This window comes from Oncorhynchus keta, chromosome 19 (assembly GCF_023373465.1).
Source record: "Oncorhynchus keta strain PuntledgeMale-10-30-2019 chromosome 19, Oket_V2, whole genome shotgun sequence".
NCBI classification, from domain to species: domain Eukaryota; kingdom Metazoa; phylum Chordata; class Actinopteri; order Salmoniformes; family Salmonidae; genus Oncorhynchus; species Oncorhynchus keta.
The window spans coordinates 24225820-24246335 of record NC_068439.1 but is presented as its reverse complement, the minus strand read 5'-3'; the positions used below and the strand labels follow the sequence as shown (position 1 = coordinate 24246335).

Below are 20516 nucleotides of genomic sequence, written 5' to 3'. Positions count from 1 at the left end.
ACTTGGAATATTTTAACATTACATCACAAGAACTGCAAAATATGACCTAAATAAGAGTGCCATACATTGAGCGGGAAAAGGTGAAGAAACACCCCACAGTGCTACATTGACAGTGTGAAGGACTATCATGAGTTCAAGAAGCATATCCAGGTCTGTTGGATAACTGGGAGGAAAAGGTTGAAGACACCCTTCAGGTATTATAGTGTCATGAGAAAAAGGTGAGAGAGCCCACCTCTGTCACTGAACTATAAACCCTCACGCAACTGGGAAAGACATGAAAAGGTCAAATGTCCTACTTTCCAAAAGCTAAAATAGAAGCTATTGTGAACTCTCTGCATAGAAACAGGAACTTAGCTAAAACCACACAACAGAGGGAGAGAGGACGACAGTCTGACTTCATCCCAAGTCAAATTTGGGGGTGGTTTTGAAACTGTGCTATGGGGTTATTACAGTAATAAGTATGTTTGTGTGGGTGTGGCCCTGTGTTTTCATCTCTGGGATTTAATGATGTTGAGGGAAGGAACCAAAAGTGGAAGGAGGGGCAGGACAAGAGGGAAGGAGAGAACAGAAACAAACTCCAAAAGGAACAGACTGCGTGGAAGGAACATTGTGGAACGTTCTGTTAGAAAAACACTAAAGTTGTTTTCATTCGTGAGTCAATCTGTGAGTCTGGTATGGTCGGGTTGTTTATAGGAAGAGTACAAGCAAGTCCAAAATAGTTTCAGTTCATATTTGATCACTGATCATTTTGTAGCAAAATACTGTACATTATAATTTCATAGGGACGTAGTCAAACACAATTCATCTTAGTAACTATAAGGAGCTCCGGCTCCATGTCTTAAAGGCCCTTCAGATATGTTCCTAGTCCACTCAACATGTGTAGGTCTCATCAACTAGACCTATTCATGTGACAGGCCCCCAATGAACACACAAACACAGATCCAGCAGATTCACCCTCCTCCCTTCTTCCGCTCTGCTCCCCTCTACCGCAGCCGGCCATCTCAGGTTTCTGTGCCACTCTGACAGACACGGGAGTTAAAAATAGTGACAAGCAGCTCGGAGCACAGTGCACCCTACGGAGAATGTCAACCATACATGGGACTGGGTTTCTGCTGTGGCACCTTTGGAAAATCACAGAGGCTGGAAGCATGCTCCGACGGTGGGTATAAAACAGTGAGAATCACAAAGAAAAATAAAGTAATAAGTAAGTAGGTGGAAATTATAAGCAAATTCGAGTGTTAACAAATCTATGTGAGAACTGCTTTACACAGGCCAGGACAAGATCATTGTTGTTACATAAGAATTGTGATCAAGTCAAGAGAAGTCCATTCTGGGTATGTTACACACTGCATTAGCCTAAGTACTGTAAGTAGAGCCTGCAATGGGGGCTGCGTTTGACGGAGGCAGTGTGTTTGCAGTTTAGGGTCTGTCTGCCGAGGGAGGGAGGGAGGGAGGGAGGGAGGGAGGGAGGAGCACCAGCATACTGGATCTGGGTCAGGCTGACCTCAGGAATCCCTGGTATGTGCACTTCCCCTGAGTCTCAGTGTTTGTGTCTCAGTGATTGTGTTACAGTGATTGTGTCTCAGTGTGTGTGTCACAGTGTGTGTGTCACAGTGTGTGTGTCTCAGTGTGTGTGTCATAGTGTGTGTGTACAGTGTTTGTGGCTGGATGGCAACATGGTAAGTGACAGTGACCCCCAGTGAGGAGAGAGAGAGACAAAGATAGACAGTCATAATAAACAATATATCAACAACAACTCAACCGGGACAAGAGACAACCTAGCTCCAATGAGGCCTACATTCAACAGTCTTTCTTCTACAATCACTTTCCCAGCTCCATCAGTGGCAGACAACACAGTCTCTGACCACTATAAAACCAAGTAAACCAGAAGTTCAGGGAATCCAGTCATTCACGCAGCAACCTGCGCCATAACCATCCCCTCTGGGCCCATCCATGACTCTCAGACATCAATAACACCTGAAGCATCTTAGAACTCCCTCACAAGCATCTACAATGGGAACGGAGCAATAAAACAAACATTGGCTGAACCTTTGAACTTTTATAATTATCACCCAGCCACCTCAGTAGCTATTTAAAGATGCCTCCAGATGGTCAGTCCTTGCATCCATTGCTCTGTCTATGAATTTGAGAGAGGTTACATTTCTCCAACCCTATCACTCAGCTGTTTACCAAAAACAGTGGAGGGGTATCCACTTGGTTGTTGTTTGAACTGCAGACTGCCCCTGTAGAGAGGTCACCAGATGAACACAGCCATAGCAGTCCTAGAGAGACCAGAAAGACCAACAACTGTAACGAATCACTGTCTCTCTTGGAAAAACACTACTTTTAGTTTAGTTCAATGAAAGGGCGCTTTCAGAAAATATTTTATATTCTAAAGCAGCCTTTCAATTACAGGGCGCTTGCACTCAAAGATATGCTCACTATGTGCAGCACTCCACAATCGTTCATACATTTCTGTCTTCATTAAGTTTCAACGAACGTCCATGTTGCTGGTGCAGCATTTAGGCTAACTCAGACATTTGGATTATGTTAAAACAGTAACGAGAAGAAATTAACGTGATGTTTTTCACGGAGTTAATTCTGCTGTATAGTTTCTTTCAACAGTCATATGTTGTTGTATTGGCGCTGAAGAACATGGCTGACGTTTACATTCTCCCAACCAATTGTGCTATTTTCTAAGATTTTTGGGGTTTTGTGTAAGATGCAGGAAAAGGGTCCGCAGATCGGGCAGCCTTCTGAGAAGCCGGAGGAGAGCGAGTAAACTCCCACTGCCATCCGTTCATTTGCTAACGTGCAATCGTTAGAAAATAAAATTGATGACCTACTATTAAGATTATCCTACCAACGGGACATTAAAAACTGTAACATCTTATGTTTCACTGAGACGTCGCTGAACGACAATACGGACAATATAGAGCAAGCAGGATTTTCCATGCAGAACAATGACGCTACCTCTGGTAAGACGAGGGGTGGAGGGGTGTGTGTCTTTTTGTCAATAACAGCTGGTGCGCGATGTCTAATATTAAAGACGTCTCGAGGTATTGCTCGCCTGAGGTAGAGTACCTTATGATAATCAGTAGACCACACTGTCTACCAAGAGAGTTCTCATCTGTATTATTTGTAGCCATGTATTTACCACCACAGAATGAAGCTGGCACTAAGACCACTCTCAGCCAACTCTATAAGGTCCTAAGCAAAGAAGAAAATGCTCACCCAGAAGCGGCACTCCTAGTGTCCGGGAACTTTAATACAGGCAAACTTAAGTCAGTTTTACCACTTTTTTACCAGCATGTCAAGTGCAACTAGAGGGAGAAAAAAAAACCTAGACCACCTTTACTCCACACACAGAGATGCATACAAAGCTCTCCCCCGCCCTCCATTTGGCAAATCTGACCATAATTCTATCCTCCTCATTCCTGTTTAGAAGCAAAAACTAAAGCAGGGAGTACCAGTGACTCGCTCAATGCGGAAGTGGTCAGATGACGTGGATGCTACACTACAGGACTGTTTTGCTAGCACAGACTGGAATATGTTCCGGGATTCATCCAATGGCATTGAGGACTACATCACCTCAGTCATCACCTTCATCAAAAAATGCATCGACAACGTCATTCCCACAGTGACTGTACATACATATTTCAACCAGAAGCCATGGATTACAGGCAACATCCGCATTGAGCTAAAGGCTAGAGCTGGTGCTTTCAAGGAGCAAGAGACTAATCTGGACACTTATAAGAAATCCCGCTATGCCCTCAGACGAGCCATCAAACAAGCAAAGCGTCAATACAGGATTAAGATTGAATCCTACTACACTGACTCTGACACTCATCGGATGTGGCAGGGCTTGAAAACTATTACGGACTACAAAGGGAAAACCAGACGTGTGCTGCCCAGTGACACGAGCCTACCAGATGAGCTAAATGCCTTTTATGCTCACTTCAAGGCAAGCAACACTGAAGCATGCACAAGAGCACCAGCTGTTCTAGATGACTGTGTGATAACGCTCTCAGTAGCCGATGTGAATAAAACCTTTAAACAGGTTAACATTCACAAAGCCGCTGCTCCAGACGGATTACCAGGATGCATACTCAAAGCATTTGATTTGATTTGACTGTCTATGGGACAGCCTAGAGGCTGTGTATGCAAGTCAAGCCTGCTCATTCTGTTTCATGGCCTAGACTACTGCTAGAGTGCAGCAATCCAGGTGCCTTTACTGACAATCATGGCTAATGGCTCCTCCAGCGAGCTTAGTTTTGGTATCATCACATTACCTATATCAGCGCTGGAGATGCTGCTGTGGAACCAACTCTTTACATCAATATGGAATATGGAAGCCCAATATGGAATACCCCCATCCATCCCCTGCCATTAAAAGAGTTAGAGAGCCAGAGCAGTTATAGGGACTCATGTGAGGGAATCAGCTGAATGCTAAGGTTAGACTGCCTGCCAAGGATCTCTACTGATGGTAGGAAACTCCTCATCCCTATCCCCTGCCATTAAGAGCCAGAGAGGTTACAGAGATTCATGTGAGTGCTAAGGTTAGGTTAGGACTGCTTGCCATGGATCTCTATCCAGAGGGAATGGATCCGAAGGCAACTATAAGAGGAAACTGTAGATGACAGCTGGCTGAGGAACGTGACTCGTCAGTCCTCCTGTGGAATGAACAAGGGCAATTTGACTCCAACTCTGCTGAGGCTTTCAGTCAGCATGAACTGGGTTACACACTCACACAGATAGACAATATAGAGAAAAGCATGAATCATAAATGGCATCATCAATGATTCAACATGTTCCTGCTCTGCATTCACCAGATGAAGTATGGTTAATATGGAAGTTATGGAAGTGTTGGCAAACATTAATAGACAGAGATAGAGAAAAGAGGTGAGGCGTTAAGATGGACGGAGCTTTTACAGGAGAGTGCATCACAAATTGCACCCTATTCCCTTTATAGTGCACTACTTTTGACCAGGGCCGGTCAAAAGTAGTGCAATATGTAGGGAATAGGGGGGCATTTGGGAGGCAGACAGGGAGAAAATAGACTGGGTGTGGTGACTGTAGAGGAGCCATGGAGGCTGACAGACCATGACCTCATCATTATGTCACACATCCTCTATAGATGGGATGTCATTAGTGCAGTGCATGATGGGAATTAAAACAAGGGTTGCTGCATGAACATAATACTGGAGAGAGATGTGATTTAAATAGAGAAATATGGGATTTCAAGTGTGTTTGGTGTTAGAGAGACAGAAAGAGAGAGACAGAAAGACAGAGAGAGACAGAGAAAGAAAGAGAAAGGGAGATACTGAAGTGTATATTTTCATCAAAATGAAAGCACTATTAACAGAGGAAGACTTGAGTCAGTTCCTGCTGACATGCTATCAGGTCATGGGATACATTCCAGAGCAGTTGCTCCAGCTCGCTCCTATTTGTTTTCATATGAACAACATTCGCCTTATTACAAATAAAAATTGACTCAGCATGGCTTCTCCCTACTGACACAAACCCACACATTCATACACATATACACACACAACACAAAGACCAAACTACAGCAGGAATGGGGAGGGGGCCATAGACAGTTTAAGGAGGGAACATCTGGAGTGGTGGGGTTCAGTCCTGCAGAATCAGCAACATACATACAGTAAAGCCCCCACACATTCTCATACCACCACTTCCTAGCTCCGCCCGGGAGCACTCACTCACCGCAGGTGTAAAAAGCTGTGATACATGTGTATACTGTAAATATGCTATGCAAGCACATATGACATAGTTTATCACAGCCCACTTCACATAGCCTATCACAGCCCACTTCACATAGCCTATCACAGCCCACTTCACAGTCTTGACTAATAGAACACTTTATCAAAGTGTTCCATTTTTTATGCCAAAAAGAGGTGATATTCAACATAATAAAAACGGCCAAGGTAAGCCTTTTAATATTAAAACAGACCACTCAGATGTAATATTAAACACCAGACAGATACTCAATACTAATTGAGGAAGGTGAGACAGGAGTCAACACAACACAGCAGAGCCCATATGATTCACTGCAGAGATGATCAGATCTAACAGATACTGTATCTCTTCAAAGGAGGCCACATAAGGAGTCCGGCAAGTGTTTTACTTTAACACAGACAGGATGTAACCTTGTTCCTGAGACTGCCAGGGAAAATAAGTACCAGGAAGGAAAGAGACAAAGGATGTGCATCCCAAATGGCACGCTATTCCCTATGTAGTGCACTACTTTGACAGCTCTGGTCAAAAGTAGTGCACTATATAAGGAATGGAATAGAGTGCCATTTGGGACTCATTAAAACCACATAGACACAGGATTCTAACCTAGCAGTCACAGTTCAATCATTGTAATGGGGGAAGCATCGTGGCATCATTAAGAGACTGAGGAGGGAATCGATCAAACTTATGGAACGGATCGGAAGGATGTTTCAGTAGCTCTCTGTATCAGTGGTGAAGCCTGCCTGCTATTCTGTTGTGATTGAGGAGAGAAGAACATTTTATATATAGTAAGTGGGGTTTCTTTCAATATTAGGAAGGATCTAAATAAATGTGGGGGAAGAAAAGTCAATTCAAGCGTCAGTGACATGAATTATAAACAAGACAATAGTAAAGATGTCGTCCCCCACGAATGATGCAGATCCCCCCCCCCCTTGGGCCAATTGAGATATTGCATGTGACAAACACATTTCAGTTAATTACTATAGCTCCCACCTTGAGCCAATCAGTGTAATTGTGTGAATGCTGTATATCTATGGCAAGACGCATCATTCAACTAAGTTTCATAACAATCGGGCCAGTACTGTCTGAGATATCACGTGTGACTAACGTATTAACGGACTGTGAAAGATCCTGACACTACACAGTCACAGGTCAAGATAACTATCAAGACAAACGATCCTCTCACTGTGCTGTCTAGTCCTGATGGGAATAGAGCTGTAGACACAGTCTGTTAGGCCCAAGTCTAACCCTTCAGCTGTGCGCTAATATTAGTGCCCTGAGTCCTGTGACCAAGAGCGGTGTGTGTGTGTGTGTGTGTGTGTGTGTGTGTGTGTGTGTGTGTGTGTGTGTGTGTGTGTGTGTGTGTGTGTGTGTGTGTGTGTGTGTGTGTGTGTGTGTGTGTGTGTGTGTGTGTGTGTGTGTGTGTGTGTGTGTGTGTGTGTGTGTGTGTGTGTGTGTGTGTGTGTGTGTGTGTGCGTGCGTGCGTGCGTGTGTGTGTGTGTGTGTGTGTGCTTTAATTCAGACACAGATAATGGTCTGCGGGTGGATAGCCTAAATCTGGGGTTCATGTGCACACTTCCAAAACACACACATGCCTTACTTCAAAGATAATAGAGGCTGCAGCTACTGGTGACTCCACTGGGGCTGAGGCAACAATACTTCAACAATAACCACCACAGAGAAATGCAACATGGCTACAGAGGAGCGGGACAGCAGGCAGAAGTGCTCTGCTTCACAGCTGGATAGCACTAACACAGAGCAACACTACAAAGCTCTAATAAGACTGTGTCGACCATATATGGAATGGGGTAAAAAAGACAATTGACTGTCATATTTCTGTATTTCACTCTTATTTATGTATCAGTAGCTTTGTTAAACATGATAGAAAACGGACTGCTTGTTGTAACAAAGGCTATTCACGTTTAATGCGAGGTCAATAGACACCATCCTACCAGTGTACACAGCAAGAAATGAAGTACTTAACACATAAGATGGAATAAATTGCATTAAAATGACCTAATTAAACTGTACTGTAAAACTGTGTGAGCTACAGACATCAGCAGAAGGATAGAAAGTCCTCTGGTTGATGTATAAAAGTTAGACATGAGGGACTTCTAGTGTAACTAATAGTGTCAACAGGTTCTATATCGCCTTATTTCCTGGATCTACATCTAAAATACAGAATCCAGGTAGAAGAGGATTGGTTATCCAGGGCAATAAATTGTATTGTCCATACTGTGAGATGCCTAAGACAGCACTACAGGAATACAGGACGGACGGCTGATCATCCTCGTAGTGACAGACCACGTGTAACAACACCTGCACAGGATCGGTACATCCGAACATCACACCTGCGGGACAGGTACAGGATGGCAACAACAACTGCCCGAGTTACACCAGGAACGCACAATCCCTCCATCAGTGCTCAGACTGTCAGCAATAGGCTGAGAGAGGCTGGACTGAGGGCTTGTAGGCCTGTTGTAAGGCAGGTCCTCACAAGACATCACCGGCAACAACGTCGCCTATGGGTACAAACACACTGTCGCTGGACTAGACAGGACTGGCTAAAAGTGCTCTTCACTGACAGATCGCGGTTTTGTCTCACCAGGGGTGATGGTCGCATTTGTCGATGGAATGAGCTGGAGGTGGAGGGTCCGTCATGGTCTGGGGCGGTGTGTCACAGCATCATCAGACTGAGCTTGTTATCATTGCAGGCAATCTCAACGCTGTGCGTTACAGGGAGTGCGTTCTGTGCGCTGTGCGTTCTCCCTCAGGTGGTGCCCTTCCTGCAGGCTCATCCTGACATGACCCTCCAGCATGACAATGCCACCAGCCATACTGCTCGTTCTGTGTGTGATTTCCTGCAAGACAGGAATGTCAGTGTTCTGCCATGGCCAGCGAAGAGCCCGGATCTCAATCCCATTGAGCACGTCTGGGACCTGTTGGATCGGAGTGTGAGGGCTAGGGCCATTCCCCTCAGAAATGTCTGGGAACTTTCAGGTGCCTTTGTGGAAGAATGGGGTAACATCTCACAGAAAGAACTGGCAAATCTGGTGTAGTCCATGAGGAGGAGATGCTGTATTAAGTACTGCAGTGCTTGTGGCCACACCGGATACTGACTGTTACTTTTGATTTTGACCCCCCCCACCCACCCTTTGTTCAGTGACACATTATTCCATTTATGTTAGTCACGTCTGTGGAACTTGTTCACTTTATGTCTCAGTTGTTGAATCTTGTTATGTTCATACAAGTATTTACACATGTTAAGTTTGCTGAAAATAAATGCAGTTGACAGTGAGAGGACATTTATTTTCTTGCTGAGTTTATATTGTTTCTCTCTTCCTGTAGACAGTGGAAACAAGTGAGACCTTTTTTAATTTCTTTCCACAGTAAAATGAATCTGATTAGAAAATGTGAGAGGACTACAGACATGAGTTAGATTTTCAGTCACACATTTGTCAATAAGGCAATTATAATTGAAAAATGTCTTTGATTAGTCATCAATGACTTCAGTGTTTTACAATCGCAACGAAGTGAAATGGGAATAGAAACTGAGCCAGTCTCTGGATCTAGAATCTACTATACTAAGATGCATCACAAAAGTTACCATATTCCCCACATAGTGCCTACGGGGGTCTATACCAGGGCACATAGGCCATTTGGGACGTATCCTAAGGCAATGACCTCGTCCGTCTCTATACGCTACAGGATGGAGCACTTCCTCTAGTTCCGGTGTTAGTGGTCAGTGGCCCTAATTTATACCAGCTGGATCTGCACGCAGCGAGGTAAGGCTGTGTGTGTGTGTGTGTGTGTGTGTGTGTGTGTGTGTGTGTGTGTGTGTGTGTGTGTGTGTGTGTGTGTGTGTGTGTGTGTGTGTGTGTGTGTGTGTGTGTGTGTTGCGTGCGTGCTTGTGTGCGTGAGTGAGTGAGTGAGGCTGCTCCTGCTCGCTGACGTGGAGCGCTCTGGTTGGTCTGCCTAAGAATCACTGCAGACACCTCCCTCTCTCCCTTCCTCCCTCCATCTCTCACTCCCTTCCTCCCTCCATCTCTCCCTCCCTCTCTCCCTCCATCTCTCACTCCCTCCCTCCGACGCCCATGGCCCAAGCTCAAACCCCAATAACACCCCTCGATACCCTCCTCACCCCTCACCCCCCCTGCTCGCACGCTGCAGATACGGGCCTCTGGAAAAGAATGCCTCACATTCTAACCAGGGCCTTCCACACCCATCCCAACCCCTACTCTCCTCTCTCCACCCGCATGTACAAACTGAACACACAGTCCAGCTGGCAATAGGGGAGAGACATTAAGAAAAGCTGTCAGAACTTCAACATGTCTGACTAAGGAGAAATGGGAGACGGTGCTTTCCTCTTTTCTATTCTCACTCAGTCCCCCTTATACTTCTGACCCTCTTTTTAGCAGTAAATCTTATGAAGTCCAAGGAATAATCACAGCAGGTTATCCAGGATGTGAACCTCATTATGTGTGGATTAGTAGTGCATTTTAATTAACCACACATGATGACGAAGAAGTAACCTGTTTTCAACTGTTTTCATGAGAGAGAATGGGGAAACTTCTGTGGAAAGGGATCGTGCTGTGGCCAAAATCTACGTACCAAATGGCACTCTAGTCCCTATAGTGCACTACTTTTGACCGGGGCACATAGGGCTCTGATCAAAAGTAGTGCACAATATAGGGGATAGGGTGCCATTTGGGGTGCAGACTACACTTCCAAGCCTACTGTAATCTTGAATGTGGGCCAGGAACATTACATGAGGAAAACTTTGGGGGAGTAGAAGAGAGTCCACGTCAGTCCACGTCCAATGATTACTTCCACAGAAGAAGAAGACTTTTAGCAAAATCTCCAGTTTAATGCTGATTTGCAACCAAGAACTTAAACCTAGGGCTGGATTCAATCCGTATTACTGAAGATCAGCGTTGTAGCGCGGGGGGGGATTTAAAGGTGCTGTCTGATTGAGCTAACATATGCAGCGTTTACTGTGAATACAGTCTCCACCAACGCCGAAACGTTGCATTTACATTTCAATCACGCTACAACGCTGCTCTTCAGCACTACGGATTGAATCCAGACTCAAGTTCTTCTGAAGTTAAACTTCAAGGATTTATGTTTTTACATTTGAGTAGGTCCCTATATGGCATGAAACACACTTACAAACATTTGCAGTGTACTACCAGCCCTCAGGATGTCAAAGATAATATAAAGAATCATACAAGTTCAAACCCTTTCTGTCTGCATTAAACACAAATAAATGGGTGCCTCACTTCCTTTTGTAAGCTGCAAACAGAGCTCCTTTGAACATGTTACATCTTGGAGAGGGGCTTGGCTGCCTCGTCAACTACAAAGCCACTAATGTTGCTCTACAACAGGACTCTGGGGCTTGTATCTCTGTCTCTGTACCATGGTGGCCCGCTAGCCCCAGCTGCTTCACACTTCAAGCCAGAGGAGCACTATCCCTGAAGTGTCCAGTCTACACTACATCATGGTTACATCCCAAATGCCAACCTATTCCCCAAATAGTGCACTGCTTTTAACCAGTGCCCTATGCTCCCACGTCAAAAAGTAGTGCATAGGGTACAATGTGGGATGCATACCATGTCACTGGTTTCAAGGGGCATGAGAGGTGACAGAGGGTCAATGGGGTAGTCTCACTGCATTAGGCCTCAGCCAGCGCTCTGCTAGCCGTTCTACCAGCCTCACCTCTGTCTGAATGCATCACATTACAACACAAAGATCTGGGATTAAAATCTCTTCTCTAGAACCATGTCAGACCAGGCCAGGCATGTGAGTCTCTAGGAGCAAAACAAACCTTTACAAGGCAGAGTCTGTCTTCAGAAGAGTCAGAGAGAAGGAATGTGTCTGTTTATTTAACATCTCTGCTTGTCCGACATGGACATTCCTGATAACGTCATACCGACCAATCAACACTGTGTATTAGCTGACGGTCCCGAGCCCACTTCAGTATCGTTGAAAAAAGCTCCAGAACCACCTCACAGTAATGCGCTGTAATGATTTTATTTGCAAATTATGGTGGAAAATAAGTATTTGGTCACCTACAAACAAGCAAGATTTCTCTCACAGACCTGTAACTTCTTCTTTAAGAGGCTCCTCTGTCCTCCACTCGTTACCTGTATTAATGGCACCTGTTTGAACTTGTTATCAGTATAAAAGACACCTGTCCACAACCTCAAACAGTCACACTCCAAACTCCACTATTGCCAAGACCAACTGGCTTCCCTTTACACATTGTTTTGGTGTGCAAGGACCATTCACAGTTGAGCTCAGTCAGTTTAGCGCAACGCTGATTGGTTATTATTATTTATTTTTAATCAATGGAGGCCAAATGCTCACTGGCTTCCCTTGCTTTCAATGCTATGGGCGGCAACAATGTCATACTATTTTGTACCACTGACCAGAAAGCATCAGATAGATATCCTACACATATTAAGACAGAGAGACGCTGTTTCATTCGCCTGGCTTTCTCTGGTGAGTTACGTTCAGCCTCTTGAGAATTGAAGGGACATTTATGAAAACAGAGTTGAAAGATACATTGTTTTGTTTATTTTTTTCTTGGTCAATTTTTGGGGAAGTGTGGCTTCGGTTGGCATCCATGAATACACGCCTATACTCTCCATTAGATAGAGAGAAAAACATGGACACTTAGACACACATCACACATGCACACAAGGCGAGGGCTATGACAGCCAGATTGTGTGCTTCTGGAATGATAAAGAGCTGCAGTGGTTCTCTTCTCCCTCCATCAAGTGCCTTGTTCACCAAAAGGAGGGGGAGGGTTACCAGCCTCAGCCTCCAGTGACCAAACCATGTCAACATGGCTGGAGGAGGGGTAGACTAGAGGAATACCGCAGTGGATTACTGTACATCCCAATATGATAGCCTATTGTTTATACCATCAAATCAGATTCATACACAAGTGTTATTATTACAAAGCAGTATGATGACCCAGATAACAGCAGTCACTGCTATAAGCTGGTTTATAACTAGATGTTGTAGTCAGACCAGACTAGACCACAGCATGTGCCAGGTTTGCTGATGGAATATTATTGTGGTTGTTACCATGCTGGTTCGCAATGCAATGGTCATCTATTTTAAGGTATAGGGTTTGACACTGACAGCAGCTGGACACTGTAGAGTCAACGCCAGCAGATTTCCAATGTCAGGATAAATTTGATTACTGCCATGTTAGTTGTGCCTGGTGCTGTGGGCCATTTAACCCTTCCTGTGCAGGATTGGTTGGTAATGGAGAAAATAGGACAGGCTGCAGTATTTTCCACCTCTCTGGTCAAGGAAAACTGTCAGAGCCTTTTCAAATATTATGAACATGCATCTTTCTGGTCATTTAATTGGAATAGCAGTTTGCCAAAAGGCAGCAAAAACCCTCATATGCTCTTTGGGGTAAAGAATGTGATGCGCCAGTCTGGTGATTCCGTTAGGAACAGTAGGCTATCAATGACGTTTTTTGCAGTCATGTTTTTGTGAATGGATTTTCAAATAGAACATAAAACAGAACGCTTTTGCACGCGCACACTGCACAGCCACCCTTATTTCATTAACACGTCGATGAATACCGACACATTCACTCCAAGCCTTCGATCCCCCACTGTTAAAATGTTGAATGTGCATTTGATAATTTAGCAACAAGAACCAGATTAATCCTCTAACTGTTGCTTATTTCTTGTTTTATGTAGGCTATAATAAATTAACTTACATTTCTCTGTTAATGTCAGTTTCTCATCAAAATCGTTCCCAAGATCGTTGTATTCCATTTTTTCCATTTAAGCAATTCGCAGTCCTTTTCCAGTTGCAGTCATTCCTCAAATATATCGAAGGACAGGATAATAAACTCCCGGTACAGTCTGACCACCAATACGCCCTTCGTAAATCCAAAATGGAACGGTAGGGAGAAAAAGCTAAAAGAATAACTGGACAGAAATCCAGTGAAAAACGGGTGTGAAAAATTACAATGACAAGTAGTCGATAAAAGTCTCTGTTATTTCCTCTTGAGGTAGAGAACCTGTCAGATGCTATTCTATTGCAAATTCTAATAGATCAACTACGAAATCGAGAAGTCCGGGCTGTGCACAGGGACTTGCCCGTAGCAATAGAACTGCTTGGCGAATATTTATGCGCTACAGCCGCTGCCTGCCTCTCTAATAGACTCTACCATCTGGGCTACCGGGGGTAACCAAAACGCGGTGCGCCTACTCATATAAAATATTTTATGGATAACATGCTATCACATCTAGAAATGTTAAACACGTCTAGATCACTTGTTCAACATTTGCATTTGTGTACTATAATGTGTTTTTTTTACTGGGAAAATAGGAGAATATATCGAGTTTTGCGAAAGGTTGACCCCCATGTTAGAAATGGTTATATCCATCAATAATCTATCCTGGACACTCCAAGCAAGGTGGACTATCTATCAAAGGAGCCCACAGAAATCTGTGCTATGACCATAATAACACTTAGGCTATTACAACTTTATAAACAGGTAATTAATCAAAGGGGGTAACACGGTCACTTGAACTCATATAAAATGTGTCATTGCTTTTTGTCTGTCTTTTTTGTACTGCTATTTATTCTCTAACTAAGAGGCAAACAGTGAATGGAAACAGCTTGCAACATAGGCTACATGGGAATTAATGTTTTAATTAAATCAGTTTGTAGTGTGACACAGTGAGAGAATAGTGGTGTTGATTAGGTAATTAATAATTAATACGACCTTCCTTTCACTGTAGGGGACACATTTATCTCGCAGAGGATGGAGTCTGGTGTCTATTCCAATTAGATGAGGCAGGGCGAGCTATAAGCCTGCTGGACCAGGCCTGTTACACAAAGCCAATGCGAGTGTATATTCTATTATTCAGTCTGGTTTTAGACCCCATCATAGCACTGAGACGGCACTTGTGAAGGTGGTAAATGACATTTTAATGGCATCGGACCGAGGCTCTGCATCTGTCCTCGTGCTCCTAGACCTTAGTGCTGCTTTTGATACCATCGATCACCACATTCTTTTGGAGAGATTGGAAACCCAAATTGGTCTACACGGACAAGTTCTGGCCTGGTTTAGATCTTATCTGTCGGAAAGATATCAGTTTGTCTCTGTGAATGGTTTGTCCTCTGACAAATCAACTGTACATTTCGGTGTTCCTCAAGGTTCTGTTTTAGGACCACTATTGTTTTCACTATATATTTTACCTCTTGGGGATGTTATTCGAAAACATAATGTAAACTTTCACTGCTATGCGGATGACACACAGCTGTACATTTCAATGAAACATGGTGAAGCCCCAAAATTGCCCTCGCTAGAAGCATGTGTTTCAGACATAAGGAAGTGGATGGCTGCAAACTTTCTACTATTAAACTCGGACAAAACAGAGATGCTTGTTCTAGGTCCCAAGAAACAAAGAGATCTTCTGTTGAATCTGACAATTAATCTTAATGGTTGTACAGTCGTCTCAAATAAAACTGTGAAGGACCTCGGCGTTACTCTGGACCCTGATCTCTCTTTTGAAGAACATATCAAGACCATTTCGAGGACAGCTTTTTTCCATCTACGTAACATTGCAAAAATCAGAAACTTTCTGTCCAAAAATGATGCAGAAAAATTAATCCATGCTTTTGTCACTTCTAGGTTAGACTACTGCAATGCTCTATTTTCCGGCTACCCGGATAAAGCACTAAATAAACTTCAGTTAGTGCTAAATACGGCTGCTAGAATCCTGACTAGAACCAAAAAATTTGATCATATTACTCCAGTGCTAGCCTCTCTACACTGGCTTCCTGTCAAAGCAAGGGCTGATTTCAAGGTTTTACTGCTAACCTACAAAGCATTACATGGGCTTGCTCCTACCTACCTCTCTGATTTGGTCCTGCCGTACATACCTACACGTACGCTACGGTCACAAGACGCAGGCCTCCTAATTGTCCCTAGAATTTCTAAGCAAACAGCTGGAGGCAGGGCTTTCTCCTATAGAGCTCCATTTTTATGGAACGGTCTGCCTACCCATGTCAGAGACGCAAACTCGGTCTCAACCTTTAAGTCTTTACTGAAGACTCATCTCTTCAGTGGGTCATATGATTGAGTGTAGTCTGGCCCAGGAGTGGGAAGGTGAACGGAAAGGCTCTGGAGCAACGAACCGCCCTTGCTGTCTCTGCCTGGCCGGTTCCCCTCTTTCCACTGGGATTCTCTGCCTCTAACCCTGTTACGGGGCTGAGTCACTGGCTTGCTGGGGCTCTCTCGTGCCGTCCCTGGGGGGGGTGCGTCACCTGGGTGGGTTGATTCACTGTTGTGGTCGGCCTGGCTGGGTTGCCCCCCTTGGGTTGTACCGTGGCGGAGATCTTTGTGGGCTATACTCGGCCTTGTCTCAGGATGGTAAGTTGGTGGTTGAAGATATCCCTCTAGTGGTGTGGGGGATGTGCTTTGGCAAAGTGGGTGGGGTTATATCCTTCCTGTTTGGCCCTGTCCGGGGGTGTCCTCGGATGGGGCCACAGTGTCTCCTGACCCCTCCTGTCTCAGCCTCCAGTATTTATGCTGCAGTAGTTTATGTGTCGGGGGGCTAGGGTCAGTTTGTTATATCTGGAGTACTTCTCCTGTCCTATTTGGTGTCCTGTGTGAATCTAAGTGTGCGTTCTCTAATTCTCTCCTTCTCTCTTTCTTTCTCTCTCTCGGAGGACCTGAGCCCTAGGACCATGTCCCAGGACTACCTGACATGAGGACTCCTTGCTGTCCCCAGTCCACCTGGCCATGCTCCTGCTCCAGTTTCAACTGACCTGAGCCCTAGGACCGTGCCCCAGGACTACCTGACATGAAGGCTCCTTGCTGTCCCCAGTCCACCTGACTGTGCTGCTGCTCCAGTTTCAACTGTTCTGCCTTATTATTATTCGACCATGCTGGTCATTTATGAACATTTGAACATCTTGGTCATGTTCTGTTATAATCTCTACCCGGCACAGCCAGAAGAGGACTGGCCACCCCACATAGCCCGGTTCCTCTCTAGGTTTCTTCCTAGGTTTTGGCCTTTCTAGGGAGTTTTTCCTAGCCACCGTGCTTTTACACCTGCATTGTTTGCTGTTTGGGGTTTTAGGCTGGGTTTCTGTACAGCACTTTGAGATATCAGCTGATGTACGAAGGGCTATATAAATAAATTTGATTTGATTTGATTTGATATTAGGTTCACTAACTTTTGTGAGTAGTTTTATACCTACAATTTAGTGAAATTATATTTTCAGGACATTGTTTTAAAAAACAATGTCCCCATGTGGTTGGGTCAGTCTGTGTGTGGATCATTCATCAAAAAATGAAAGAGACGTTTAACAAAATGGATTTAACCTGATTCTCACCTCCACCCCTCGCCCTTAGGACACTTTTCATTTCAAATCAGATAAATAATACGTGTCAAGATAATCTGCCTCATACAGTATTGTAACTCTCTGAGAAAGTTGAAGAAACCAAACACAGATAGGATAGCAAATGACTATATGACATATTTGAATATTCTTAGGCTAATGTAAATAATAAACCAGTACAAATGAATGCAAGTTTTAAGTTCCTCGGCATACACATCACAGACAAACTGAATTGGTCCACTCACACTGATAGCGTCGTGAAGAAGGCGCAGCAGTGCCTCTTCAACCTCAGGAGGCTGAAGAAATTCGGCTTGTCACCAAAAGCACTCACAAACTTCTACAGATGCACAATCGAGAGCATCCTGGCGGGCTGTATCACCGCCTGGTACGGCAACTGCTCCGCCCTCAACCGTAAGGCTCTCCAGAGGGTAGTGAGGTCTGCACAACGCATCACCGGGGCAAACTACCTGCCCTCCAGGACACCTACACCACCCGATGTTACAGGAAGGCCATAAAGATCATCAAGGACATCAACCACCCGAGCCACTGCCTGTTCACCCCGCTATCATCCAGAAGGCGAGGTCAGTACAGGTGCATCAAAGCTGGGACCGAGAGACTGAAAAACAGCTTCTATCTCAAGGCCATCAGACTGTTAAACAGCCACCACTAACATTGAGTGGCTGCTGCCAACACACTGTCATTGACACTGACCCAACTCCAGCCACTTTAATAATGGGAATTGATGGGAAATTATGTAAATATATCACTAGCCACTTTAAACAATGCTACCTTAAATAATGTTACTTACCCTACATTATTCATCTCATATGCATACGTATATACTGTACTCTATATCATCGACTGCATCCTTATGTAATACATGTATCACCAGCCACTTTAACTATGCCACTTTGTTTACTTTGTCTACATACTCATCTCATATGTATATACTGTACTCGATACCATCTACTGTATGCTGCCCTGTACCATCACTCATTCATATATCCTTATGTACATATTCTTTATCCCCTTACACTGTGTATAAGACAGTAGTTTTGGAATTGTTAGTTAGATTACTTGTTGGTTATCACTGCATTGTCGGAACTAGAAGCACAAGCATTTCGCTACACTCGCATTAACATCTGCTAACCATGTGTATGTGACAAATAACATTTGATTTGATTTGATTTGCTATAAACCGCATGGGAAGTACATTTCAAAACCAAATAGAATGATTTACCTTCACTTCACTAAAAGATTCAGTATTTCGCATCAACATCATGCAGTACATTCTGGTATACTCTGCCTGGTATTTTTTTAAATACATTTTATTTAACTAGGCAAGTAAGTTATGAACAAATTCTTATTTACTATGACGGCATACCCGGGCCAAACCCAGACGACGCTGGGCCAATTGTGCGCAGCCCTATAGGACTCTCAATCACGGCCAGATGTGATACAGCAAGTGACACCTCTTGCCTTAGACCGCTGCACCACTCGAGAGCCTGGTATACTGGGTCTATTGGAGATCAGAGAATCAGGACATTCATGTAACATGATGTCAGGATGCTTTGAAAACGAAAGGCAAAATGCATTTCTAGGTGTTGAGACAAATAAAAAAAATATATGAGCCACTTAGGACAGTAGAAACAGCCATTCAAATATTCCAGAAAGTTTTTTACAAGCTTGAGAATCGCATCTGAAGGCTCATCTCTTTATTTTTCAAGTTCTTCTGACACTCCTCTCTTTTAAACCACTGCACTCTGTTGAATCAAGACAGTTCAAAATCATACTCTTCCAAGACTGCAGAATGACAAGACCAGAGAATACTGACAAATCCTGCGGGAGATATAAATATAAATATTATTCAACAGGATTGAGAACACTGTGTGTCCTCTCTCCTTGTGTCAGCACTGGCGGGCATGGGAGCCTATGACATGGATCAAAACACACCAACAAGATGAGTTATGATGTCCGTGAGGGGACTGTTGCTTGTCGGTGTACTATAGTGCACTGTACTGCCTCTCGAACACATCAACAGCCTCTCTTAAACCCAAGACTAGTAGCAACAGCATCCCTAATGCAATTGTTCTTTATTAGTTTGAATTGCACTACAGTGCCTGTGAAGGAGAAATGACTCTGGGTAGTAGTAATCTACAGTGCTGTGGAGTCTGGAGGATCTCCTGTTAAGTAATGAGATTTTGAGAAGCAAGGACAGGAAGTAGGGGGTGGGGGAATGGTAGAGGACATTCAATCACCCACACCCATCCAAGATGAGATAGGGCTCGATTGGAAAATGGTCTCTCTCTATGATGCACACACAATGAAATGTTATCTGCAAAGCTCATAAAAACTTTCTCATACACTAAAAGGCACTCATACATACTGTATGTATAGCCAGTGAAACCCAAACATTATGCAACAGTTATTCAGGTTAATCAAAAAGCTGTTTAAAATCATTCACTCGTATTTCTTTCTCCCTGAAAGTTCCTGGTTTGAGAATACTGAATATTCAACAATGCAGTGCAATCAACCAGGCTCCAACTCATGTTTGTGCTGTTTTCAGTATGAAAATAGAATGGATAAGTCATGATTCCCAGGGGCTTGTGTCCCCTGCTGATACAAACAGCCATTACTAAGCCTATTCTTCCACAAATCATTCAAGTTATGTTTTACAGCTATACAGAAGGAAGCAGGATCAGTAAAGAGGTTTTGTTGAGCTGATGACGATTTTAGGTCACAGTCAGTCAGTCTGTCTGCCATCTATTCTATCCATTCACTCTTCTATCCCTCCAATCATCTACCTATCCATCATTCATCTCATCCATCAATCCATACATCCATAGTTATTGCTTGAGGTTATTTTTCACGGAGCATTTTCATTTCTGTGGTATTGTCTGTAGACTATTACATATTCATAATTAAAAGCACAGCTTCCTAATTCAACTGATCAAAGGCTCTCACAATCCCACCAAGAGGCAACAAAATAGAGGTTCTAATATTTTTCTATTTCTTAACTATCTCTTGTCACACGGTCCCTTGACGCAATCTGAGATTGTCTCCACACTCCTGTAAATATCGCTGGCAGTTTTTAAAACGTCTTATGCAATCTTTATGAAATAATAGCACCATATTCAGTCCCTAATCCCCTGATGTACTGCCAAATCAGAGAAATAAGCTTAGGTTGACACGATTAGCTCGACCATAAATTTGATTTAAGATACCCTCAGCCACCCCAACACTTTAGCAGCGTTCTGTGGATACTCCAAATTATGAATCCCAAAATTCAATTGGATCTCTCATTCCTTTATTTTCCAGATGATTATCAGTAACTTCAAAGCTAAATATAATTAATGGAGTTATTGCTCTTTTAT

At 43.7% G+C, this 20516-nt stretch overlaps 1 protein-coding gene across 8 annotated transcripts in view; it reads right to left on the bottom strand.

Annotated features, from left to right (window-relative positions):
* map7d1b (MAP7 domain containing 1b) overlaps positions 1-13915 on the bottom strand; it is a 44466-nt gene extending 30551 nt beyond the window's left edge. For 7 of the 8 annotated variants that reach the window (XM_035757627.1, XM_035757628.1, XM_035757630.1 and 4 more), the window contains exon 1: positions 13499-13914. In XM_035757627.1, the coding sequence (XP_035613520.1) occupies positions 13499-13565 (67 nt within the window). In that variant the 5' untranslated portion in view covers positions 13566-13914. Of the gene's footprint in view, positions 1-13498 lie in introns of all 8 variants that reach the window. The other variant, XM_035757629.1, reaches the window with a different exon arrangement.
* Positions 13916-20516: the final 6601 nt, after the last annotated feature.